At 47.4% G+C, this 25040-nt stretch overlaps 9 protein-coding genes and 1 non-coding gene across 10 annotated transcripts; 2 read left to right on the forward strand and 8 right to left on the reverse strand.

The window, feature by feature from the left end:
• Window positions 1-597: 597 nt before the first annotated feature.
• YALI1_B15792g (uncharacterized protein) lies at window positions 598-2391 on the reverse strand (the record flags this gene model as incomplete). Its single annotated transcript, XM_500781.3, has 1 exon — window positions 598-2391. The coding sequence occupies one exon, from the start codon at window positions 2389-2391 to the stop codon at window positions 598-600; it is 1794 nt and encodes a 597-aa protein (XP_500781.1).
• A 3287-nt stretch (window positions 2392-5678) lies between these two features.
• YALI1_B15852g (uncharacterized protein) lies at window positions 5679-8375 on the reverse strand (the record flags this gene model as incomplete). The annotated part of the gene is made up of 1 exon (XM_500782.1): window positions 5679-8375. One exon carries the CDS (start codon window positions 8373-8375, stop codon window positions 5679-5681), a length of 2697 nt encoding a protein of 898 aa, XP_500782.1.
• Window positions 8376-8907: 532 nt separating this feature from the next.
• On the reverse strand, window positions 8908-8995 carry YALI1_B15858r. Its single transcript has one exon. It is a non-coding gene; the product is annotated as a tRNA-Asp (tRNA).
• A 1609-nt stretch (window positions 8996-10604) lies between these two features.
• On the reverse strand, window positions 10605-11813 carry YALI1_B15887g (uncharacterized protein; the record flags this gene model as incomplete). The annotated part of the gene is made up of 1 exon (XM_500783.3): window positions 10605-11813. The coding sequence occupies one exon, from the start codon at window positions 11811-11813 to the stop codon at window positions 10605-10607; it is 1209 nt and encodes a 402-aa protein (XP_500783.3).
• A 453-nt stretch (window positions 11814-12266) lies between these two features.
• Window positions 12267-13691, reverse strand: YALI1_B15905g (uncharacterized protein; the record flags this gene model as incomplete). Its single annotated transcript, XM_500784.3, has 1 exon — window positions 12267-13691. One exon carries the CDS (start codon window positions 13689-13691, stop codon window positions 12267-12269), a length of 1425 nt encoding a protein of 474 aa, XP_500784.1.
• Window positions 13692-14929: 1238 nt separating this feature from the next.
• On the reverse strand, window positions 14930-15907 carry YALI1_B15928g (uncharacterized protein; the record flags this gene model as incomplete). Its single annotated transcript, XM_500785.3, has 1 exon — window positions 14930-15907. The coding sequence occupies one exon, from the start codon at window positions 15905-15907 to the stop codon at window positions 14930-14932; it is 978 nt and encodes a 325-aa protein (XP_500785.1).
• Window positions 15908-17459: 1552 nt separating this feature from the next.
• Window positions 17460-19004, forward strand: YALI1_B15943g (uncharacterized protein; the record flags this gene model as incomplete). The annotated part of the gene is made up of 1 exon (XM_500786.3): window positions 17460-19004. One exon carries the CDS (start codon window positions 17460-17462, stop codon window positions 19002-19004), a length of 1545 nt encoding a protein of 514 aa, XP_500786.2.
• Window positions 19005-19218: 214 nt separating this feature from the next.
• On the reverse strand, window positions 19219-19643 carry YALI1_B15964g (uncharacterized protein; the record flags this gene model as incomplete). The annotated part of the gene is made up of 2 exons (XM_002142979.3): window positions 19219-19542; window positions 19602-19643. The coding sequence occupies 2 exons, from the start codon at window positions 19641-19643 to the stop codon at window positions 19219-19221; spliced, it is 366 nt and encodes a 121-aa protein (XP_002143015.3).
• A 482-nt stretch (window positions 19644-20125) lies between these two features.
• YALI1_B15988g (uncharacterized protein) lies at window positions 20126-21952 on the reverse strand (the record flags this gene model as incomplete). Its single annotated transcript, XM_500787.3, has 1 exon — window positions 20126-21952. One exon carries the CDS (start codon window positions 21950-21952, stop codon window positions 20126-20128), a length of 1827 nt encoding a protein of 608 aa, XP_500787.3.
• Window positions 21953-22737: 785 nt separating this feature from the next.
• YALI1_B15996g (uncharacterized protein) lies at window positions 22738-23196 on the forward strand (the record flags this gene model as incomplete). The annotated part of the gene is made up of 1 exon (XM_500788.3): window positions 22738-23196. The coding sequence occupies one exon, from the start codon at window positions 22738-22740 to the stop codon at window positions 23194-23196; it is 459 nt and encodes a 152-aa protein (XP_500788.1).
• Between the last annotated feature and the right edge of the window lie 1844 nt (window positions 23197-25040).

Genomic DNA, 25040 nt, shown 5'->3' on the forward strand with positions numbered 1-25040 from the left:
TCATATTTGTAGATACAGTACCTGTAATTTAGCGCCAATAAGACAATGTTAGACTACTGTAGCATCAAGAACAATGCCAAAAGCATGTCGATGTCCTACTGTAACTCTGCTGTCAACCTACGAGATGGCTAGAGGCATCTGTCAAGTATCATTCGCAACTACTTTTAGCTAACGCGTATAGCACTTGCCTATTATAGATGTCTTCGATGTCGTTATTAGAAGCAGCCCATGCAGAAGTAACTTGGATGGCCTCGACATCACCAATCTGAACACAAGTAACCGTGGCTGCATAATCTAAAGGCAACACCATTCCATGACTGGCCACAATTTTACCAGAAACAAGTCCCACCAAGGTCCTTCTGCAGTTACTACTGTACTGTACATACTGTACATACTGTCTCATACCTGTACATACGTCAGTTTTAGAAGTGTTGTGAAGCCAGCCATGTTGTACATGATTGTGATTGCAGACCATTAGACATGTACTGGCAAGCAATGTAAAGACAGATACAAAACCAATCACTACTGCTCGTACGAAACACACTCAACTCAATGAATGAAGATGTTTAAATAATGCTAGGTTGAACTATAAATAATCTACCACTTGAGCCAAGTGCCGCTCTCCTTCTTGGAGTGCTTTGCGGTGGTCTTGGGCACCATGAGAGTGTCTTTGGAGAGTCCCATTTGCGAGAGCTCGTCCCGAAGATCCTCAATCTGCTGCTTGGCAAGAGCTTCGTTGGTCTTGCTCTCAGCCAGCTGCATCATGAGATCTTCGTATGAAAGTGCAGAAGAAGAAGCTTCTCCGAACTGGCTCTTGAGCATGTCCAAAGAGCCATCTTCGGCGGCGACGCCCTTGATGTAGGCTCCAACCACCTCTCTGTCCTTCTTTCGCTCCTGCTTCTCCTGCTCCAGTTCCTTTCGCAGTTGCTGAAGCTCCAGTTCAAGAGCAGCAACCGCAGCCTCCGTCTTACCAGCAGTAGGAGACATGTCGAATGACGACACAGAGGATGCATAGTCCACCTGGGACATGATTTCGGTGTCGACCGACACCATGGAGGCTCCGGAGCCGGACACGGACCGTGTTGAACGGTCGGAATTAGTCGAGACAGAAGCTGACCGGTCGCCAGGGACTCGGAGCGACGACAGAGACCAGCCCTGCGAAAAGAACCGCTTGGGAGATCTGCTCTTAGGCAGCGGGGTCACGTCCTTCATCTCCTTGGCGAGATCCTTAACCCGTCGTCGCTCCTCAAGCATGGTCTCATACTCATGCTCCAGCTGGGTGAGGACGTCGGGAGATCCTAGATGAGCGCTGGTGATGTCACTAGCAAGTAGATCCCCGTCCCCTCCGTAGACGTCCCACAGACGTCGTCCCAGTAGGTGCTGCAGCACGTCCTCTTCCTCGGTCATGTTAAGAATGTTGTACTTGTTTCGCTTGAGAATGGCCATAGCGGTTCGCATGAGCGTTTCAGTCACGCCCTCAAGGAACATCAGGTCGTAGATACGTACCAGCATAGGCAGAGGGCAGGTGACAGCGAACAGTGACATGAACCATTGAGAAGCGTAGATAGTGTTGATATTGAGCGACTTGAGATGGGCATGGATCTCAGGCAGCTGCTGCTCCAACAGGCTCTCAAATTGGAACATTTTGAGATGCAGGCCGGCCATGTCGGCTGCGAACATGGACCGCAGGTCATAGTTTTCCAGCAACTTGACTAGCACACAGAACGCGTCGCAATCATCCATGTGCAGCAGCAGAGGTCCCACCAGGAACGTCAGGCCCTGGCAGTAGCCCACCTGCATGTCATAGGCCGAGTAGGCACGTAGCACCTTACCCATCATGATTTGGCCCTTACCTTCCTGTTCTCGAAACAAGTCGATTTCGGGGAATGTTCGGTGCAGGTCTCGGCCAATTATCTTGACGTAGGGGGTCCACTCGTTGGCCAGCGAGTCGTAGAGGTACTTGAGAGATGCAATGTCCTCGCTGGAACCACAGTCGCCTCCAGAAGTGTAGGCCATGGACTTCCAGATGTCTCCTCTGAGAGCAGGAGGCACACCCCCTCTCACCATGTCGCACGAGTAGTGGGGGATTCGAGTGGCGCAGTCGTTAAAGGATACCATAGCGGCCGACCAGAACGACAGGTCCTTCTGGGACACAGGCGACGAGGATATGCCGGGAATGGCGCTCTCGTATGTGTTGACCTGATGCTCCAGCTGGTCCAGGGGAATGGTACAGATGTCGTCAGGCGCAGACAGCGAGGCTCGGGGCGACGATTGTCGAGAGTTTTGCTGTTTCTCTAGTCTGGCGAGGAGCAGTTGAGACGAGTCGGGGTGGGCCGAAGTCACCAACTTGGCCTCGATTTCAAACAGAGAAGTCCAGTCGATGTGTTCCATTTGTGTAATTGAAGTTGTCGTGTGTGTAATTGCAGTGTAATTGAAGTGTCTGTGCTCGTTCGTGTAAATAATAAAGGAATGTAGTGACAGTGTCGTGACCTCGTCGTATGATGTCGTTAGTTTGTCGTTTGAGTAAGGAGTGGCTAGTGGTAAGGAATGTGACGCAACCAGTGCGTGTGTCTGATGATAAGGAGTGTGGTAGCGGTGAGGCTGAAAGGAGAGTGTAGCGTTTTCGGCTGTAGCGTTAAACGGGCTGTTTTTAGTAGAACTGAGTAACTTCTGTCAAAAAAAGGAGCGTGTGTAGGAGAAGAGGAGTATTAGGACCCTGCCAAAACCTTGTCATGCCCTATTGTTTGGGTATGCTGCAGTGCAACTTAGTGGGGCGGCTGAGTTAATTTTTTAGGAAAACGGTTCTAAAAGCAGCAATAATGGAGCTAGGGCTGATGTGAGGACATCTTTGGAATTCTTGAGTCATAGAGATAATGATGGTATGCCGTTTGCTACAATCGAGAACACAGAAGGTCGTATTTAAGCGTGTTCAATTAACTTATTCTGTAACAAGTGGATACGCATTGAACTCTGTTTCGGAAGGAATGTAAAACGAAAAGTGGAGCAAAATCCGCAGTATAGACACTATTCAAGTTCTGAAAAATTGAATCATGGCGTATTTACTAATTCCAGAAGTATTCCGATACTCAGAACATCAAAATACCTACCGTAATAGCTCATATAATCACCATCGCGTGCCGCATTCCAATCAAACTTTGCCCTTCTTAACTTCCAACCATGTGTTGCTTCAGAAGTTTACATGGCTGCCACCCTCAGGTCATCTGGACGACATGACGGTGCTAGGGCTCTCGTCGGTTTTTGTGCCAACGGTTGGTGAGGCCTTACTATTGATTTTTATATTAGACTGCGTGACGACGATGGTAATGTCGCGTTCCCAATCACTTTTCACCACGCAGCAACTCCTCTGTCACATGTACAAGTACAAATGTCCTGGTCACACATTCCGCCGATCAGGGATGCAGCCAGTCATAACGATCACTACTGTAATAGCTTAATGGTAGTTGCAGCTGCTACTTAGCTTCTCCGTGGGCTACTGAAGCCAGCTGATTAACTTTTGGTTAGCTCCAACTATCCGCCCCTGTTTTATTATAACGCCTTTTCATGAACGCTACTGGCCACGGACAAAGAGAAGCTTGTGGGGAAGGTGCGTCTAAGGAGGTCTATTACGTCATTGGTGTGGAACGTGGTGTAGCAGGATATAGTGAGTGACCACCGCCAGATGCGAGAAATTTCCCGTGGGTTTCTTCCACCCATCCAATATACATGTGTATCATTTACCCCGTTGATAACACAATATATCTCTCAGTATCAAAGTCCACCAGCCCATGCTCCTCCACCCTTCTATATAAAGTTTAAGAACTGTACAAGGGGGAAATACCGATGCCCGCTTCTATCAGTTGTCGTAGTGAAGCTACAACTTCCGTATTCGACCAGAAGATAGTTAGTGACACTGGGTCTAATATTATGTCGTTTTCTTCCGTTGCTTCCGAGGTGTTCCTGTCACCACGGTCCTGAAATCTGATCATCAGTTGTTTCAGGACCCGAACTTAAAAAACAGCAAATCTCAGGAGGCTGAAATGTCCATGCCAAAAAAAGGAGACGCAAACATTGTGCAGGTAATACACCCAGTACAGAACAGACCATAAAAAAAGCGTGAAATAACAGAGCGCAAAAATGAGTTCACCGATGTTTGCCTAGCCGAGAGATCCGCGTCAGTTTTCAAGACAAGGTATCCACTTTAGCCCACTAGCCGATACGTCACTATGGCTGTCAAAAGTGACATTGGCGATTTTAGCGTACATTTTAGCAATATTGGCCAACGTCCAACAGGCAGCCATTGAAGGTGGTGCTCATATAGTATGGACGCAAACTGAGGGTATCTGGCGAGTCCCCTGAAAGTGGGGATTAAAACGATTTCTTCAGATATTATCTACCAGTACTGTAACACGTGTCCGGAGGAAATGAGTGGCATAATTTGAGGACCTCACATTGATGCATTCTCTAATTATTGGTACATACTTGTAGGTACTGTCATGGATGAGCACTTGTAAGATAGTTACAATAGCGATATTATTGTCCTCCAAGCAACATCATGGGACAACGAAGATGGACATCAACCTACCCACGCCACCACCGCCCCTGGGGGAGCTCTACTCCTGCGCTCCAACGTAGGAACCCTCTTAAACAGCGCGTGAGATCGGGACATATGTCTCACGTGGATCTGCACCTCTCACATGCAAAACATCGTCTTCTACACAGCAGACATGTATGCCCGGAAAAGTCGATACGACTACGAGTACAGTTTGGTAGGTCTCTTCTGGGTATTCGGGTGTTCGTCTATATGTACTGTGGGCTGTGTTTTGAAGACTGAAACAGACTACTTGTAACTATGTTGGGCACGCGAGCGGAATCGAGTCGGATCGAGAGCTGTATTTAACGTCTGTCAGAGAAGAATTGGAGACATCTTACATAGTGCAATCACCAGCTCTCGACAAGACGATTCCAACCATACTGAGATCAGCTGCGTTTTCCCTTCGTCATATGCTCCTGGCCTCGTGTTGTGGGCCCCCTCGACTGTAGAGTTTCGAGATCTGTACATACCATAGTGTAGCTCACGCTCTGTCTTCAGTGATCCTAAACACTGCTAAAAATAGCAAGATTCACAAACCAAGTTTTTCCCAAGGTCGCACGAGTCGTGTTTCAAGTACAGCTTCTTTTTGCGCCTGCCCTTTACATACCAAGATGCTCCTCTGAGCTCAAGCACAGCCCATACGCGGGTTCGCGGTTTAGTAGAAGACTCACATGCTTAGGCGTGTTTCTGTTAGCGGGAATGTGCACGAGGAGCAGAAATGTGGACAGGTTCGGAACTAGTTATGTGTAAATGGCGGCAGAATTTGAGTATGAGCCGCTCTCAACAGATGGGTGTTGAGGTGATAAGCTAAGTATATAAAACGTGTTAACGTACAGCAAGTACATGTACATACTATACGTGCCAGAAGAGGTCTTATTATAAGATGAAACATCAACAGTGGTTTTTGACCTGTTGGGAAAGTTTTGGGGAATATTGGTTTGGCAACTTCCTCGAGAATTATCTGCCTCCTTTCTGAAACTCATATGATACATTGATCTAGTGAATATATACATTATCTATGGGTACACAGTAGCAATTCTGTGGTGTCGTGAAGCTCACTTGGGCATGAGCTACAAGTACATGCCGCTTAATCATCTCTCTGTCTGTTGCCCAAGAAATGCGGGGCAATCTCCTGCAACCATGCAAGATCAATAGGAGACACTGTTCGAGCATATCCTTTGGTGGTAAACACGTACTCGACGTACATGATGGCGTCAATCTTCTTTCCAAACATCATGGACGACGGGTGAATGGCAATCTTATGTCCTCCGTTAACAGTTCTGTACTGTCTATCAGATGATCCCAAGGCAGTGTTGTTAATAAAACCAGCCAGGAAGATCTTGATGATAGTAGAGAAGTCAGCCTTGTCATCGTCATTCTCAGACAAGTCACACACCTTCTCAAGGTAGCCTCTTAGTTGCTGTCTGATTTGCAGCACGTTCTTCAGACTCTTCTGGTTCACAGCAATCTCCTTGCACAGCAGAGTGCGGTCCTTAGAGTCCTTCATGGACATGTACATTCGGATCAGACCATGAAGAAGAGCTAGATCTCCGTGCTTCAGAGCCTGGGGGAATAAGTTTCGTCGCTTCTCGTTCACCTCATCTCGCACCTCAGCATGAGGGTTCATGAGCAGGTTCTCGACAGACAGACAGGCAACAATGTCAATGACGTTCTGAGCAACACCAGACTGACATCCATGGATGAGAACACCAGCCAAATGTGGTGTCACAGGCAGAACGGCCATCTTGTGGCCGAGATCTGTGATCTTTCCATTGTCATCGAGAGCCTTCAGTGCGTACAGCTTGAGCAGAGCCGACGAAATAGCCTGTTTGCTAGGCTTCTGGATCCAGGGGAATCGGTGCACCTTGTCAACACCAGCCTTCTTAAGCATGAGAAGTGCACTAGCCACATCGCATCTAAGAATCTCAGGTTCGGTTTGAGGGGCGAGGTTGGAGTAGTCCGACTCAGGCAGCAGTCTGAAACACTTTCCGGGCGCCTCTCGACCAGCTCGTCCCATTCGTTGCTGAGCTGACGACTGCGAAATTGGGGTAGTCAACAGAGTGTCGAGTCCAAGCTCCGGTTTCCACACCTTAACCTTCCGTAGACCAGTATCGAGCACATAACGCACTCCGGAGATGGTTAGCGATGTCTCGGCGATATTTGTGGAGAAAATGACCTTTCGCTGGTTTGGCTTGACGGGCTTGAATACAGCCTGCTGCTTAATAGGAGACAGAGACGCGTACAAAGGAAGGGGAACCATCAGAGGTACCTTCTTGGACACCTTGTCGGCGACTTCGTTGATAACATCGACACATTTGTCAATTTCCTCCTGACCAGCTAAGAAGACCAGAATATCTCCAGACAGTTCCGAGCTGTTGAGCTGGACCACACTCTGACACACTGTATCAACGATATCGTCAGCTCCAGTCGGCAGATAGAACCGCTCAACGGGATACTGTTTGCCCTCGACCAGCAGAATGGGACAGCCATCAAAGAAGTTGGCAAATCGCTCAGCATCAAGTGTAGCAGACATGACCACGACTCTCAGATTGTCTCGTTTCTGGACCAGGTTTTTGAGAAATCCAAGAAGAAGATCTGTCAGAACTGTACGCTCGTGTGCCTCATCAAGAATAACCGTTGAGTACTTGCTCAGATCATTGTCTAGCATGAGTTCTCGAAGCAACATACCATCGGTGAGGTACTTGATCTTAGTGCTTGGGCTACTCTGGTTTTGGAAACGCACGGTGTAACCGACCTCCTTTCCAAGAGTGCAACCGTACTCCTCGGAGACTCGCTTAGCCAGCGAAATGGCAGCAACTCGTCTGGGCTGAGTAATAGCGATCTTTTCATCAGGAGAAGACTCCAGCAGAAACTGGGGCAGCTGAGTAGACTTACCGGAACCAGTTTCTCCGATCAGGACGGTTACTTTGTTGGAAAGCACGTGCTCCATGAGCTCATGGCGCGACTTGTAGATTTGCAGAGTCTTTCGAGTCTCCAGCAGCTTCAAAGCTAGCTTCTTACGATCACCAAAAGAAGCAGGAGCGGAGTCGTCAGAATCAGATTCATCCGAATCTGAGTAGAAGTTCACGATTTTGGCAGATCCATTAGTGCCGGTCTTTGATGCGTTTTTCGACTTCTTGGAATCCTTCTTGGACTCAGCCCGTTTCTTCTCCCATGCTTCTTCATCATCCTCCTCCAGATCGTCTTGCAACAGTCGCTTGAGCTCCAGAGCTCGCTTTTCCTCGACAGTCATACCGCTATCTGACTCTGAACTGTTAGATTCTGCGTCACTGTCGTCCGAGTCGTCGCTGTCATCCTGAGATTCAGCATCGTCGAAATCGCCATCCTCCTCTTCAGAAGAGAGCTCCTCAACAGGAACCATGCTCTCGTCCTCGGACGAAGAGGCTCCAGAGTCAGAATCACTGTCGTCAACGACATCGTCCACAGAGACAGATTGCTTCTCAACAGGATGTCCCTTGTTCCCATTCAGCTTCTTTCCGCCAACCTCCTCCAGCTTACTCTTCTTGGTCCTAATCTCCTCCTCAGGCTCCTTAGTCAATCGACGCTTCAAACCGTACTCTCTCTTGGCACCGCTAAGTCGTCGCAATGCCAAATTATTCCTCTTGGCCTGTGGAAACACAATAGATCGCTTGTTTCCAGGCTTGGACACTTTGTGGGCCATGAGGGCGTTTTTAGCCGCGTTAGAAGAGATGGCGGGTTTAGGTGACCCAACAGGAGCCTCAGAGCCATCATCTCCAAATTTCTTGTGAGCTTTGGGCGGCATTGGTCGTTTGGAACTTGTGTAGTGGGAGATCCAGAAAGTATCAGATTATGCGTCTGTTCACTTTGGAAAAAATATATCGAATCTTTTTAGGGTTCATGCAAGATTTATGGTGGGTAGGAAGGACGTTTTAGACGGTGACAGTAAGGGTGTGAAACTGAAGTTATGAGTTATATGTGATTGAGTTGTATTAATGAGGTCTTAAATCGAGTTTCCTGGTTCTGAGGCCATTGTAAGTGTACTGTTTTAGGTGTTATTGAGCGACTTCTAGTTGATTAACTATACATGCATAATTGGGAATTTGTTAGGTGTGTCTAAGTAAGGAAGTGGGTGTGTGTGGTGTGTGTTTATGTATGGAGGGGTACCGCTACAGTAATTACATCAAAAAGTAAATTCATAGAAACTGCAGAGTAGAGAGATGATAGCAGGAAAGCTCAGTGGACCAACACCAAGGTCACTTACATAAGTCACAGAGCCCAACATCTAAAAAGGACAAATATAACTATTCGATCTTCATTAGGATGACAAAAAGATTCTCCGCAACGGAGAATTGAACTCCGGTCCCCCGCGTGCTGAATGTACATTCTGACAGGCGGAAATTCTAGCCACTAAACTATTGCGGAATGGTACATCCTGTAAGAGATCAAATCGACTCATAAGGTGTTCTAGGATTAGTCATCGATTAGAAAATTAAAAAAATTAAATAAAAGATTAGAATAAAAAAACGAGTGATCTCTTACTAGAGAAATAGTGAGACGTCCTAAAGGACGTCTGGAGAATGTCATGTGCCTCCCACGTGACCTTAAGGGGCTACCCGGATGTTAGGGGTTACCCTGTGATGAAGGGGTATATGTAGGATGTTACGCTGTATTTTAATGGATCAAGTTAATTGCCAACAACTTCCGGAGTACAAGTGGTACTCCGTAGCAGACCAACGGGGACCACTGGTCTGAGTTGAACTGCTGACTAAACCGGATCTGGTTTCTGACACATCCCAAGCCCTCAGTAGGTCCTTACAGGAAACGAAGTTGAAGATTTCGGAGCGAATGGGATAGGTGATGACTAATTGAATAAGGGGAATGAATCGAAAAAGATGTAGTCAGCCTTGCTCTTTAGGGGTGGGGGAAAACGATACTGATGTGACCAAAAAATATGACCCGCGAGCCTATCAAAGTCATAACATGGACACGAACGTCTCTCACACTTCCATTTTTTCATCGTTGAGGTGTCGTACCTTCAGCAAACAGAACGAGACCGGAAAACTGCCACTAGACGCATGGTATAACTTATTCACTCAGATCAATTAAGCCAGTAAATACTTATGCTACCTCTGTCATAGTCATCAGAATGTACTTGTCCAAGCTGGGCAGAATAAAAATCTCTCGAGATGTACTTCTGATCCGTAGTAATTGGGGAGGTTCATTTCCTAATTGTGCAAGTTCACGTGCAGAAGTGACATGGCGAATCGCCAATGAGGCGTATTTTGATGCCAATACTGGGTCATCAAACGAAGAGTAGAGAATGGAGGCGGCAGAGGGGGAAGAGGTACTGCCATTAACGGAATCGGAGGTCATGTTATGAGACTCAGAAAGCTCGATGAGAAGCGAATTAGTTACGTTAGTGTCTGTTGGCAGCAATTCCTCCAGCTGTCTCCGTATCGTCTCTACTGTCGTCATTGTTTTGATGAGATGATGAATGTGAGTCTGTCTGTGAATTGAGTAGTGTGAATCTGTCAAGGCGTAGATGCAGCGCGTCACCTGAGCTGATGTATAACGCGGAATAAAAAACTTGGGGTTGTCGTGGCGTAAGATGAGTTCTTGCGGTTACAAGTACTGTACCTGTACAATAGCGCACTGGATCAGATGTTGGGTTGGCTTGTTTAGGTTAAAGCGATGAATGTGATCTCAGAAGTACATACAGTACAGTACATACTGTACTTGTAAACTGTAATCGCGGATACGAAGTTGGTGTCAAAAAGAGATGAAGGATGGGGTGCACATAAAGATGGTATGTAGCAGCTACTTGTAGTCTCTATGTGCATCTTGTGTCAGATCTACAGAAGTCCTCATCTGATCACACTTAACAATTCCAAGCACGTCAAGTAATAGTTGGGAGTTTACATGACCCTCTACATAGGTGTAAGAAGGATGAACTCTGGTCGTGTAAGATTCTCTACAAGTACAAATAGCTACAAGTACCATAAGCGTGTGATTTAATAAATATATGCAGTATTCAATCTTCGTACACTGACTCAATGAAGTCGGCGGTATCGGCAAACTCTGAGTCTGGAAGGGTCTCAAGTAGCTTCTTACTCTGGGCTACAGCCTCTGGATCCAGGCTTCCTTGTTTCATGACACGCCGTAAAGTCTGTGGACTGGGACAATCCACCAGCCCTGACAAGCTGAGGTTATCAGTTACCTCAACCGTAAGCGGCTCTTCACTGAGGTCGCTTCTCTTTTTGACGTGTGGGACCTTGGATGCTAGGAATCGCTTCCGAACAGCAATGTTGGTGGGTCCATGCAACTTACCAATGACAGTGAGGTCGTTGTCAATGAGATTAAGGTCGTGGGTTTCCGTCCAAATACCCGAAATTGGGACACTCACGTCTCCGTAGGTTTTCATGAACTTCAGGGCTGGTTGAGAAAGTCCCGAAGACCTGTAGAATGCTTCGTGGACTAGTTTAGCAGGAAGGTAATCAAGCAGCTTGTACATGACCTGTTTTCCGTTTTCCCCCTTGTTGATGATGTTTTCGATAACCTTCCACGTTTCCGCGTCCACCACCCGCTTCTCCACAAATTTGTACAGGCTCATTACACCCGAAGCGTAGTATTCCGGGAACGCCTTAGCGAGCCAGTCATCGTACAGCCTCTCGTACTCCTCAAAAAATGCAGCAGCTTCTCTTGCTTTCATATAGAACTGCGGATCAAATCTGTTTTTGGCAAACTTCTCCAGATACGGCATCGACATGTGAGGGTAATTGTCACACAGTTGGGCCATGACGTCATCAATGGCATAATCGAGTTCCCTGGTGCTGGTTCTCTTACCTGGAAGGAGCGAGTACCATCTAATAATGTCGAAATCCATACCTGTCAGAATCGGAAACTGGTTGATTTCGACTGGAGTGGCCGGCTTTTCCATCGGAGCATCAGGGTACCATTTGGGATACGCCTTTGAAATGACGGCAATTTTGGAATCAATGAATTCTCCAACTCGATCTAAATCTCTCAAGCGACTGGGAAGCTTTTGTGACCTTCTGCTGTTACCTCTGTGGTCTACCCAAGCAGACCACTCTTCAATGCTGCGATGAGGCATGACACTGTTGATTGTATTACCTGCTGCGCCTCCCATGCGGAGAAACGCGAGAAGGTCCTCCTCTTCGGGCAATAGCTGTGGCTTGCCGCGCTCCTCCTGCTCGGTATCGGACAGTAGAGACGTCTCCATGGTACCTGACCAGTTGATGGTGAAGAGTATGTACAGTAAGAGGCATATTGGAGACGAACTTTATTGAACAGGGAGTGAAAGAAGTTATTGTATAAGTAGCAGCTACAGTAGAACGAGGGCCTTTACTATAGGTTGCAGTAGAACGGAGTTGGAAGCAAATGAAAAATGATTCTGAGGTTGAAAAAAACCAATATTACAGTAACATGTGCTCGTTCTGTAGTACATACGCGTGTTTTATCTTCATTGTTTGTGAGTTCGAATGGCACGATAATGAAACAGGAAGTGGCATACAAACGATCACTACAAGGACACGCAAACTTGTTCATGGCTACAAGTACGTCATATTAATTAATGTGTTCGGATAGATATACCATATCTCATTCTAAGATTAATAAAACTCATCATCTAATAACCACCCAGCACAGACATGACTAGTGGGCCCAGTTTGTCTATTTACACTTTTTGGGGAATATCAACAGTCTCCTGTTGAACATGTTCAGATTCATCGCTGCTGCTGCTCAAGGTAGAGTCCACCTCAACAGTGGTCTTCTTGGCAGTTCCGACTCCAGCAATACCTCGTTCCTGGTTCTCACCAAGCCACGGCTTGTTGTGTTCATTCTGAACAGTACCAGGCAGCATGAAGTAGACAACCTGGCCAATGATGATGAAGACGAATCCAACAGGGTACAACCAGAAAACGGTGTATCCAAAGACCTTGATACCGATCAGCAGACCCCAGAAGTTGTTGGTAAGGATACCAATGTTGTAGAAGGCAGCGGAGGACATTCGGAACAAAATAGGGGCGGTGGTGTAGATAACAAACATGACCAGGGTGAAACCTGCAAACCAGCCTCCCATTTCTCCGGACCACTGTGCATCACGCATATCCTTTCTGTCGAAAATAGCACATTGGACACCGTTGATGAACATGGCCCAGAATCCCAATTGTCCGACAACTTCGTAGAGAGGTCGCTCTGACACAAGGAACTCCTCAAAAGTGTTGGAGATACCGTAGCAAGAGGCACCAATAATGACAAAGATATCACCCTTGACCATATCCTTGGCCTTGTAGTCCTTATCCGTTAGCACATCAGAAACGACGACAAGAACCAGACCAGCAATACACACAAAGATACCCACAAGCTGGGCCCATCGGTATCTGACCTTGAGAAAAAAGAAGGACAGAATGCAGACCATGACGACGGCCCAACAGTTGAGCAGCTGAGCAGACAGCAGGTTTGTGTATGCAAAAGCCTTGACGATAAAGTAGTTACCCTGGACGTCGGCAAAGGCCAAGATGAAGAATCTCCAACCGTCTCGAATCAGTAGTTTGAACCACTTGTTCCAGCCGTATCTGTAGATGGTGTAGGGAGTGAACACCACGTTCAGCAGGCAGTAGTTGACAAACGACTGAAAGGCAGGAACAGACACTCCACCGTTAGCCAGCTTGGAAGAGAAGGTGTTTGTGGCGACAAGACACAGAGCAAGAATCTGGCCGTGAATGAAAATGATCCAGAAGTGTTTTTCCCACAGGAAATCAAACAAGTGGTGTCGTTTCTTCTTCTCTCCAGATTCTGTGTCGGTGGTACCCTCCTCTTCTTCCTCCTGGACGGTGGGTCGCGTTCCGGACGGAGAGAGCACAGAGTCGACCTCTCGGACGTTCTGGCCGAGGTAGTCGTTGTTCTCGTCGTCAGTCTGGCCCAGGTAGGAAGGGGGAGCCGGGGAATCAGGAACCGACTTCACAGAGTGCTCTTCGGGCTGAATACCGCCCAAAACATCGAAAACGGAGTCGCTTCCATGCTTATGGATCGCAGACTCGTCCTCAACAAAGATCTCGGACTGCGGCTCCTCTCTAACGGTGATGTTGTCCTTAGACATGTTGGATGCTGGCTGGGGTGGTTATTAGTAAGCGAATAAAAGGCGACCGTTGCGGAATAATAGCGCTGGCAAGAGTTCTAGTATGCAAAACACGAAAGTAGAACACTTGAAAGGTCAATCGTGTTTATTGTGGTTACCGTAGGTCGGTTGATGAAGTGTTGCAAGAAGAGGAAAAAAAATCATGGAAAAAAGTATAGATCCTTAATTAAAGTGTGCCTTGTGCTCCCAAAGGGAGTGCCGTGGGAAGACAGACGGGAGCGCTTATTTAATGTCCCAACCAATATAAGCGATACTGTGCGCAATCCATGTATAGACCACGAGGGCTACGGGTACGAGTATTGCAAGTAGATCATACGACTTTCTTACAGGAGGCATTCAAGGCCATTTACAAACAATTTCAAGAGTATCTGTAGCGCTACTGGTACTATTCGCCATTCGCCAAGTGTCACACACCTTCGGTTGACGTTAATGAGACAAAAGACAAAGGCTTTTCACTCAAGGTTGGGAGAGAGAAACGTGGTTGTGGGAAGAAGTTGGACGGTCTATGAGCTGTTCCACACTGATGGGATCAGCCAGGCTGAAGATTCATCTACGAAGCAGCAGTGGTTGCATGGATCCCTGGTATTGCGTGAAGCTGTATCTGAATGGGCTGCTTCATCTACGTACACACTAAGGCATATTGTCGTCCTGTCACAGTAACCGTCGACGTTGACATTTGAGGGTCAGATCTGGTTGTGTCTAAGACTTTCTAAAAATCGTTTCCACCATTAGCTACTGTTCTCCTACTTGTAGCATGAGCTTGTGCTTATGTATTTTTAGTGCCGTGGGTCGTACACCACTGGAGAAACTGTGGGGTAATCGCAGAGAAAAGTCATAGATTGTTGTTACAACAGTTGACATGGAGGTCTGTCATTATCCGAACCTCCTATTGAGACTAAATATGGAGATGTCTTTAGATCAGATGTTTCTAAGAGATCCAAGCGTTTGGTTTCGGCTACTCCAGAAGGGTCCAATAACCATCCCGTAAATGCTACCAGACAGAGAGGTATTATTAACTCAACAAAACGGAGATCTTCTTAATGGATACTAGAACACCTCGCGGTTCTGGTATAACCACTCCTCATCCATCTCAACTATTCCATATGATTTACAATTACGCTATTTCGCTCAATACATACGCGCGAGTGGTGACCATGATGGTTGTCCACTTTCTTGGACAATCGACTTCAGTCAATCGTCTATTCTTCAACCTTGGCCTTCTTGGCCTCCTTCTCCTTGATTTCCTCTTGTCGGATGACCTTGTTGTTGATCAGACGCAGCAGGTTTCGCAGCAACATGGAGATGGTCACCTTGCCAATAGAGGGCACGTAGAGGGCAGCCCGCTCCTTGACGGAGGGGTCAAAGTTCTTCTCTGAGGAGAAGTTGATGCACACGGCTCCGTATCGAACCCACTCGGTGGGGAACTTGTAGCTGGCGGAAGGAACTCCGGTGATGATGACGTCAGAGACAGCAGCACACTTTTGAATATCCATATCCTTGACGTCCTCGACGTTGTGTCGCTTGAGAGACAGACCCTCGCCTCGAGTGAATTTCTGGATGCCGGTGATGTCGCACGAGTAGACAATGGCTCCATCGTTGGCCAGCAGAGCAGCCAAAGGTCGGCCGACAATCTCGGATCGGTTGACGACCGTCACAGTCTTGCCGTACAGCCTGTTTCCGTAGGGAAGAACAGCGTTGTAGACACCCAGGTGCTCGAGAATCTTGACAATTGCCAGAGGAGTACATGGCAGAATGGACTTCTGCCGGTCCTCAGGAGCATCCAAAAACCGCACATTGTGGTACAGGTTCTTGATGAAGATGTGGGACAGACCCTCCACATCCTTGTCGGGCGACATGAGCTGCTGAATGTACGAATCCTGGCCGGGTCCAAATACGGGAAAGTACACCATCATACCGTCGACCTCATCGTCATTGTTGGCAGTCACAATGGCCTCCTCCAGATCCTCCTTGTCCAGCACCCGCAAGTCGTACTCAAAGCCCAGGCTCTCGGATGTCTTGCCGGTCCAATCTGCGTACATCTTGGCGGCGGGATCATTGTTGGCCAGAAATCCTACCAGCCTGGGCTTTCGGCCCAGCTGAGACACTCCGTTTTCCACCTCCTCGGTGAAGGGCTTAGCGATGGTCGACGCCAGAATAGTCTTGCAAGGAAGGGACATTGTCGGTCAAGAGACGGGTAGGTGGTGGATGTTGTTGTTGAAACACAGAGAGAAGACTCTAAGAAAAGAAGAAGAGAAAAAAAAGAGCAAAGTCGGTCAAAAGTCGGGTCCTGTAAGCTGGGTAAGCGATATGCACCATATCCGCATCCCTCCAGGAAATTTATATATTAAGCTCATGCGTTATGCACAGGTTGGACCCGGGTCCTGTGGCTATTGGCGGCTTCCTTCGGTGAGATATACAGATATATGTTTGAAAGCTGACACATGTGTGAAATGTAAGTGGAGCCTGAGACTGGTGAGACACGATGGAGTATCCCCGCTGGTACACCTACAACTAACGATACCTAGCTACTCTATCAGTGCCAGATGCACATAATTCATGTCTCAAAATTGGGCTCAATTCTTCCGCTTTCCGTTCTTTGTTCGATGCCAAAACCCCCGTATCAAACACCGAAATGAGGTTGAAAATTATCCGGGACCTACTGATGTAACCCAGGTCTGGGTCGTGATTATATCTACAATACACACATGCTAAGTACAACAGTATTTCTGCATCTTCGCTCTTCTTTTTTTTGCTCCACTGTTGTGAGCTTATTACTACTTTACTTCTCTTCTCAACAAGATGTTAACTAAAGGGTGTCTTCTCTAGGAGCTCATATCGATAATCAAGTACTATAAATACAGCCTAATGAAGTCACCAGACAGTTATTATAGTAACAACTAGAAACGGACATCATGAGACTTTCCACTCGCACAAGACTCTGGTTGGTACTTACAGACAGTCATTCAGATGAAGGTACTGTAAACCCTATTTATGCCATATCGAAACCGACAGGCTTCAAAATCCCCTCAGGTTTCCAGAAAGAAACCCTTAGTTGTCGGGATAAATGAGGTGTCACATAGGTGGGCGGTGGTACTATTACAATAGTGTTGTCTTGTTCGTTACAACCTATTTCCACTCCAGATTTTTATCACCACAGGTTATGAGCATTGATCACAGGTTATGATCTACAAACTTCACTACAGAGATGTTTCCAGGAAAAGACGCTGGGCCTTCCCCGATCAAGGCACCACTTGCAACTAACCCCCTCCTCCCCCACTTCCCTGCGCTACCTCCTCTTTCAGCCCTGCGCCCTTATCCAAACTCAATATTAGGCATGCTCAGCTCAACACGACAGCAATACATGGAAACATAACATACGACCACAACACACCACCAGATCGTTTCAGCCGACGATAACAACACGTTGAGAATTATTCGACTTTCTCACTCAATACTAACTTACACCCATATTCAACGGGGTTGCAAAGCGCCTAAAAAAGCCGTCTCATCATGCCTAAACAGGTGAGTAGATCGACCACAATATCACAATACCTAGGATGGCGGCTGGTCATGAAGAAGGACTTCGGGATGAAACTGCGTCACAAGAGGAACAGACTGTGGTATTATTGAGTGCTGGCGAATATCGAGCATTATTTGTGGAATTTCTCACCCTACGGGTCTGAACATGTCATCCTTGATGAACTTGATATTGGAGATGACACTGAAAACATGTTTCAATACGCCCTTTCACTAGACATGGTGCGACTCACAAGCTCGCTATGCCCGCATGTACTAACTCAGGAAATGGTCCAACTGGACGGCTCGGAATACATGTTTGGAGAACACGGTGGCCGAGGAACCACAGCACCCACTTTTTTCAAACGCCTCACCAGCTACGGATCCAAGACACACAAACATGACGACGTCAAGGTCGTAGGAGCATCTTACTCACACGCTGACAACATGAAGAAGAACAAAAAGAAGTCCAGCAAAGACAAGGAAGAAGATCCCTCCCGACGAAGCGGTTCATACACCGACCTGGATGACGACTGGGACGCCAACGTCGACAACGGATTACGCAACACCCAGGCTGTCAAATGTGTGGAAAATAAGGTCGAGGGATCTGAACGTCCCGACCTGATAAAACGATCCAGCAAAGACGTGTACCCTTCGATTCGACAGATTTCCGCCAGCAATATCAAGTCGCAGGTGTTTGGCATTCTCCACGACCCCTCTAACTCACTCAATGCCGTTCGGGGAGAATCAGACCTCTCTGTCAACTCCACACTGAGCAAGAGCGCCCCTACAGACTCCATCAAGCTGGGCAAGTTCAAAACTGTGCTTGCTGCTCCCAATGTGGATATTGGTGAGCTTAAAAAACTGGCGTGGAGTGGAATTCCCCTCGAACTCAGACCGTTGTCGTGGCAACTGCTGCTGGGATACCTGCCCACAAACTCCGATCGACGAGTCGATACCCTTGCCCGAAAACGACAGGAATACAAGGACGGAGTTGAGCATGTTTTCCACAAAGTCGCTCTTGATCAGGCCATGTGGCATCAGATTGAGATTGATGTGCCACGTACAAACCCCCACCTGAAGCTGTACGGCTTCCCTGCAACACAGAGATCGCTCGAACGTATCCTGTATCTTTGGGCTGTTCGTCACCCTGCCAGTGGTTATGTCCAGGGTATCAACGATCTGGTAACGCCTTTCTTCCAAACATTCTTGTCTGCATATATCGATGAAGATGTCGAGTCGTGTGATCCGGCCCAGTTGCCACGAGAAGTCATGGATGTCGTTGAAGCAGACTCATTCTGGTGTCTCTCCAAGCTGCTAGAAGGTATCCAAGACAACTACGTACATGCGCAACCCGGTATCCAACGGCAGGTGGCTGGTTTGCGAGACCTGACGTCTCGAATCGACGCCAAGCTCGCTAAACATCTTGAATCTGAGCAGGTGGAGTTCATGCAGTTCTCCTTCCGGTGGATGAACTGTCTGCTGATGCGAGAGCTGTCTGTCAAAAACACAATCCGAATGTGGGACACATACATGGCTGAGGGCCCCAACGGTTTCTCAGAGTTTCACGTTTACGTATGTGCAACATTTCTGGTGAGATGGTCGGCTAAGCTGATTCACATGGAGTTCCAGGACATTATGATCTTCCTTCAGAGCTTACCTACCAAGGACTGGGGTGAGGGAGAAATCGAGCTACTATTGAGTGAAGCCTTCATGTGGCAGAGTCTGTTCAAAAACGCCTCAGCACACTTGAGATAGAAGGGTAGAAGGGTAGAGTTTGGGTAGAGTACAAATAATTAATGAATAATGACACACTGAAGCCGGGTAGCGTGTATTAAACGAGCTCACATGTCTAGATAGCCTGGATGTACTTTAGTTACGCCAACACTCGTTACACAGACTCCCAAACAATATACAAACACACCCAAGTCTACGGTATGTACATTGTTTATTCATAGATTATAATAAATATTTATACGGAAGAGTGGATCCAAGCAATAGAAACCAGCACATCGACCTTATCATTGGACCACTTGTAGTTCCAAACTCCGTCCTTTTCTGTGTTCCAGAAACCGCCAGTGCTAGACTTGATGCCTGGTCTGTGATCTGTCACCTCCACTAGCGTGCTGTGAACCAGAAACTTGTATCCCTTGGACTCATCCTTGAGTGCGTCGAGGATCTTGGCGATGATCTGGCTGTTCCACTTGGACGTGTCGTTGTGGCTGTATCCCTCTGTGGCCACTACAGATGAAGCGGCACTGTCGATAATCTCAGTGAGCTTAGACTGAGGCAGGGGCTGTGTTAGTATGTTTGTGACATGTATCACGTGACCCAGTTACTTCCTTCCATACTCACCATGTTGCCGTGGAGTTGTTCATGGTTGTTGGTCTTGCTCATGGTGACGTGTTGTGTGTGTGCGTGAGATGCTGCGGGAGTGATTTTGGGTTATCGTGAGTTTGAGGGTGTTTTGTACAAGGGAAAGCGGAGCTGTAGAGGTTTTTATGACTGGAAAGTGTAAAGGATTAGATCAAATCGAGCCAATTGAGGTCAGAGAAGTTCCCTGATGCTGTTATATTTTTCCTGCCATCCCTCTATAATATGTCGATGTGTATCATGTGGCGACCTACAATAAGTTCCAAGCATGTACATACCCATGTGTATAAGTACGTACGATATTACGAGTACGATACCGGTAGCTACAGTATGTACATACGAGTACACTACAAGGCTTGGTAAGCATAGGGCATGCATTGGTACTGTAGATGCGTACAGTACATTCCGAACCTGTAAGACACGACACTTTCCCAAGACTGACAATCTCTACTTAGCTAGTCAAAATCAAATCATACCTTGATCGTGTCTATATGCTTGTTTATTGCTTACTCGCTAACAACAACCTCCATCAGCTTACCACAGTCATAACTGTCTCCAGTAACAGTGTCCACAATCTTGACACCCTCCAAAGAGAATATACCAACTGAAAGAGCCACCATTGTTATATCGGTCTCATAACACTCGTGAGGAGATAGAGGGCCCAGTTTGATGTCGTTGGCAAGAGCCAGAATACCTGTAGGTTCCAGCGAACCAGCATTATGTGCAGCTTTCAATGCCTGTCTATTGACAACAGGGATGATGTCTCCAGCGAGAACATGGGTGTCAATGTATCTCTCCTTGGGCTGTACGTACATGGCCATCCGTCGCACAGAACCCGATTTGTTGACCACAAAGACTCGCCACTTGAAGGATTCTCCAACCTTGACTGATGAGGTTCCAGAGAAGGAGATGACCATACCTGCTAGAGACCGGTTCGTTCGAGGGACATTGACAGTTATGGAAGAGGTGTTTCCCTTGAGATAGGGCTGCGAGACCAGAGAAGGGGGCATGTTCTTGCTTCCGTTACTGATACTGGCAGAGTTACTTCTGAGCAGTGAAGCTCCAGGAGGAGAAGCTATGCTGAAGTCAACTTGGGTGTTCCATGAAGTGGTCACTCGAGGGTTAGCCTTGGCGTCCTTTTCAATAACGGCCTCAGAGTCTAGACAGATTGAAATGGGTCTCTTGCCAGAGTGCTGCATACCGCTCTTAGTCATGTTTTCCGAGTCTGTCAACTTGTAAGCCATGACGAACGAATCTCCGGGCGAAAATTTGAGGGGCAGGTTGACCTGACCGAAAGATGCACAATCGCACGATGGCAGAGACACGGATATTTTGTGGATCCATGTTTCAAGCTCACCATTGCATTCCAGCTCCAGAGACACAATCAAAGCGTTGTCTACACCTGCAGACTTGGTGGTTCTCAGTCGGAGATTGATGCAGGGAATTATTGAGATTTCCACCATTGCGTAGAGGTTAAGCAGGTCGTGAGATTGCAGAGCTTCGATTGAAAGACCTCTAGCATGTCCAGAGCGAGGCAAAGACGGGTTGGAGTTTTTCATAGGAGGTGATTTTGCCGATTTAGTGGCTTCATCATCGCCCACCATTCTCGAATGAGGAATGCTGATACCATCTTGAAGCGTTTCGAAGATGTTTTGTTCAACAGCGTACCCGAATGGCTTGAGAATCTCTTGGCTAGCGTCCTTGGCCGTCGAGGTCGATGCACTTGTATCTTTGGGGGCCTCTGCCTCGGGGACTAGAGTACTGTTGATTGTGAGTTTGATTTTGGCCTGTTGGAGTCTGCTTCGTGGGTGCTCCAGCAATGCATGGGATTTCCACACACAGCAGAAATGCTCCTCCTTGTCCTCGCCCAGAAACACAATATCTTCCGCTTTGACGATTCCCGAATAGAGCAGAAATGACCGAGCTCTGGGCTCGGGTTTCGTCTCGTTTCCGGTCACATGTGTCTCTACTTCCAGAGACAGATGTTCAACTGCCTCTTTGAATGCTTCTAGCGATTGAGGTCCCGAGTGTTCGAGTAGCGGTGGCGATCCCGTAGGTATGTCCAGATGGGTCTGTTTGGGCGCCTCGGTTGCCCTTGGGCTCCGTACCATGACGTATATGGGGAGGTTTTCATCATAAAAGGTGATAGTTCGTTTCTCACAGCCTTTCAGGTTCTCGAGAATATCGTCGCCATCAATGTCGTGTGCGGGCACGTGCACTGTTGCCGCGGCCGTGTTGAGCGCATTCGACAGGTTTTCGCGTGACATATAGTCGATTATGTGATGCGTTGACACACGTCTATCGGGATTAATGTGAACACGATGTTCATGCATGTCGGCTATTAGTGTTCAGGAGAGACGAGAGGATCAGAGGGGAGATGATTTGGGTGGTGAGAGTTGAGAGTGCGTGTTAAGAAAGATTTTACGTGCTGTTTATCCAGTGACACTAAGCTCTTTTGCTTATATTTCGATCGGGACAATATCACTCAAGTAAGCTGTCCAGTTGTCCTGATCTAGTTGTCAATCTCCTGTTGTTCTTTTATTTAGTTCAACCTTACTTACAACAAATTGTTGATTTTAGTTAGGGTAAAATCTAGAGCACGCGTATCGTACCAGTACGTCCCAGTAGATTGATCCACACGTCACATGAAGTAGCTGAGCTGACCAACCAATCCCCCACAGCTTACTACCCCAAGCGCACGTGACTCACGTTGCTGCTGCATCCGCAACCTCTGGATCAGCCTCCACTTCTCAACTCTGCCTTCACTGCCCTCGACGGTCACGCTTGCATGTCAACTGCAAAAGCCAATTACACCTCGATTCCACACGATTCCACACTATTCTAGAGCTTGATCAGTCGGGTTATATATAAGCGAGATGACTCCCTGAATTTCCTCCTCTCAATTACTATCTCTTATTACACACAGTTAGCGTTTGCATCCCCGGCTACTGTAATACCCCCGCACCGAGTCTACCACCATCCACACTAACCACCACCATTAGATCAGGGTAACTCTAGAAGGTTCCATTGCTCACACGAACGTCAAAAACGCAGTCGACTAAAACCCACTCTACTTCTCACACCACACACCTTTTAAACCACACATTCACAACTAAACATGTCTGACGATTGGGAATCCAAAACTGTTATTGGCTCTCGAGCCCGAGTTGGCGGAGGAGGTCCTCGAGCCACTGTCGCTAAGACCCAGGCAGAAATCAACGCTGCCATGCGATCCGGTAACGTTCTGTCTACTGACAAGAAGTACGCTTCTGCCAACTCCAAGGACGGAGGAGACGGACAGCGATTGACCAAGATTGACCGATCTGACGATATCATTGCCCCTCCTAAGGTTGAGGCTTCTGTTGGTAAGGCCATCATCAAGGGCCGATCCGAAAAGGGTCTGACCCAGAAGGAGCTTGCCGTCAAGATCAACGAGAAGCCCCAGGTGGTCAACGACTACGAGTCTGGACGAGCCCAGCCCAACCAGCAGGTTCTCAGCAAGATGGAGCGAGTCCTTGGTATCAAGCTTCGAGGTAAGGACATTGGTCTTCCTCTTGGCCCCAAGGGAAAGAAATAGAGAATGATATTTATGCATACTGATTGCGAACATGCGAGCCATGTTTGAGCGTAGACAGGGATAAACATGGTGTAGATGATACCACCAGTCGTTGCATAGAACTGCTCACATCAGTCCTAGCGCTGTGACACCAATTAGCCGTAATTACCTAATGTCAAGCTCTGGGTGAAGGTGAAATTTCGGGAAATGCTGTCTTGGTAGTCCAAGGAAATCACCCAGTAGTGGAACTGCAGTAAATATATATATTGATGGTGATACTTGTACTTGTACTGGTACTTGTAATAAAAAAATAAAAAAATAAAAAAACACAAACCCCTTCTGTTGGCAGTCCGGTCATCTCATGACCGTCTTGCTTCCTATGGTTGTGCATAGGGAGCAAGTTGTCCAACTGATGATGAGTTGCAACTCTGCGTACAGTACATACTGTACACACCATGTAATTTCACTTTATAGACGTCGACTGGCCAGTAGACCAGCTGTTGACTAAATCCACGTATCCGTTTTCTCTACAAGTATCACACATCCACGGAAAGTTCCGATAACTGCGATAACAAAGTCTGATTGGCACGTCTCGACGCCAGGTTACCCCATCTGGCGTTTCTTGGCGCACACGGAAATGAAACTAATTGTGACTCTGAGTTGAATATTACGGGTCGGAAGATGGGTCATGTTCCGAAGGTGGATCCGTGACATGAGGTAGTAACAAAGAAGTTCAGCAATGTGCTGGATGTTGCGAAAGTCGTGCCTCGAGGCACTATAGGAAAGATAGCCGCATGAGCCTCTTCACTCTCTCCAACGTCTAATTTTCACTCCCCTTGCCACCCGTTTAACTTTCATAACCCCTTTACGAAAACAAGCCACTCAACGCTGCTTGACCTGTCTGGCAAACTGCCCTGCCACCAGACAACCTTTCGCATTCCAGTATGAGTAGAGTATACAGTAGCTACCTACTTGTAATTGTAAGTACAAGTACGATACCTTGTTCGGTGCCCGTAGTTGTAGTGTAACGTAGCATTTACTCAAGTAATCTTCAAAGGGCATGAGTGGAGGACGAGATTGAATACGGCTTGTAACTAATTTCGTCTACTTGCTGTACTCTCTCAAGTCGTTTGCATCGCGTATCTCTGAAATCTAACACTTATCGTCTTTTGTTTGGAACTCCTTGAGCCGTGCATCATGTCTTGCTGCTGCATCTTCGTCTGCACTGATGACCGAGCGGTTGTATCAGTCCTACCGGGTGCCCACCAACGCGTAAAATTTAGATTAGGCAAGGTAAGCGAGTGACCACTGTATGTTGAGTATCATACTCCTACCGGTACGAGTACAGGTTACTAGGGTGCTATGTTGGGGGGGGTTACCCAGCCTGAAGGCACCATGATGTCAAACGAAGAGCCACCTCTCATCCATATCTTGGCTGTTGACTGTGCCACTCGTGTGCCTCAGCTTCTCTTGTTCTGCCTGTCTTCTTTATTATGACGTCTCTCTTTTTTTGCACTTTTGCCACCTGCAACCGCCGCTCGTATTACTCTAATACCGTTTGACTACAAGCCCATATTCTACAAGTAGGTTGGCTATTTTAAAATTCCAACGTGATGATCGTGTAGCGATGCGACTATGACTGGGAGGGAGGCTAATCTGCAACCGCGTGTTTGTCGGGCACAGATTATACGTTTGGTTGACTTAGCCGCTTGTCATGGCCTCTTGAAACTGATGTAAATCACCACAATTACAATCCCGCACATGCGGCTACACCTGCCAAGCTCACTGGGGTGGAGATGCATCAGGAGCAATGTGGGGGTATATAGTCCAATTGTTTGTGTTGTATCGCAGGCCCCCAGAAGTGC

The sequence above is a fragment of the Yarrowia lipolytica genome, chromosome 1B (assembly GCF_001761485.1).
Source record: "Yarrowia lipolytica chromosome 1B, complete sequence".
NCBI classification, from domain to species: Eukaryota; Fungi; Ascomycota; class Dipodascomycetes; order Dipodascales; genus Yarrowia; species Yarrowia lipolytica.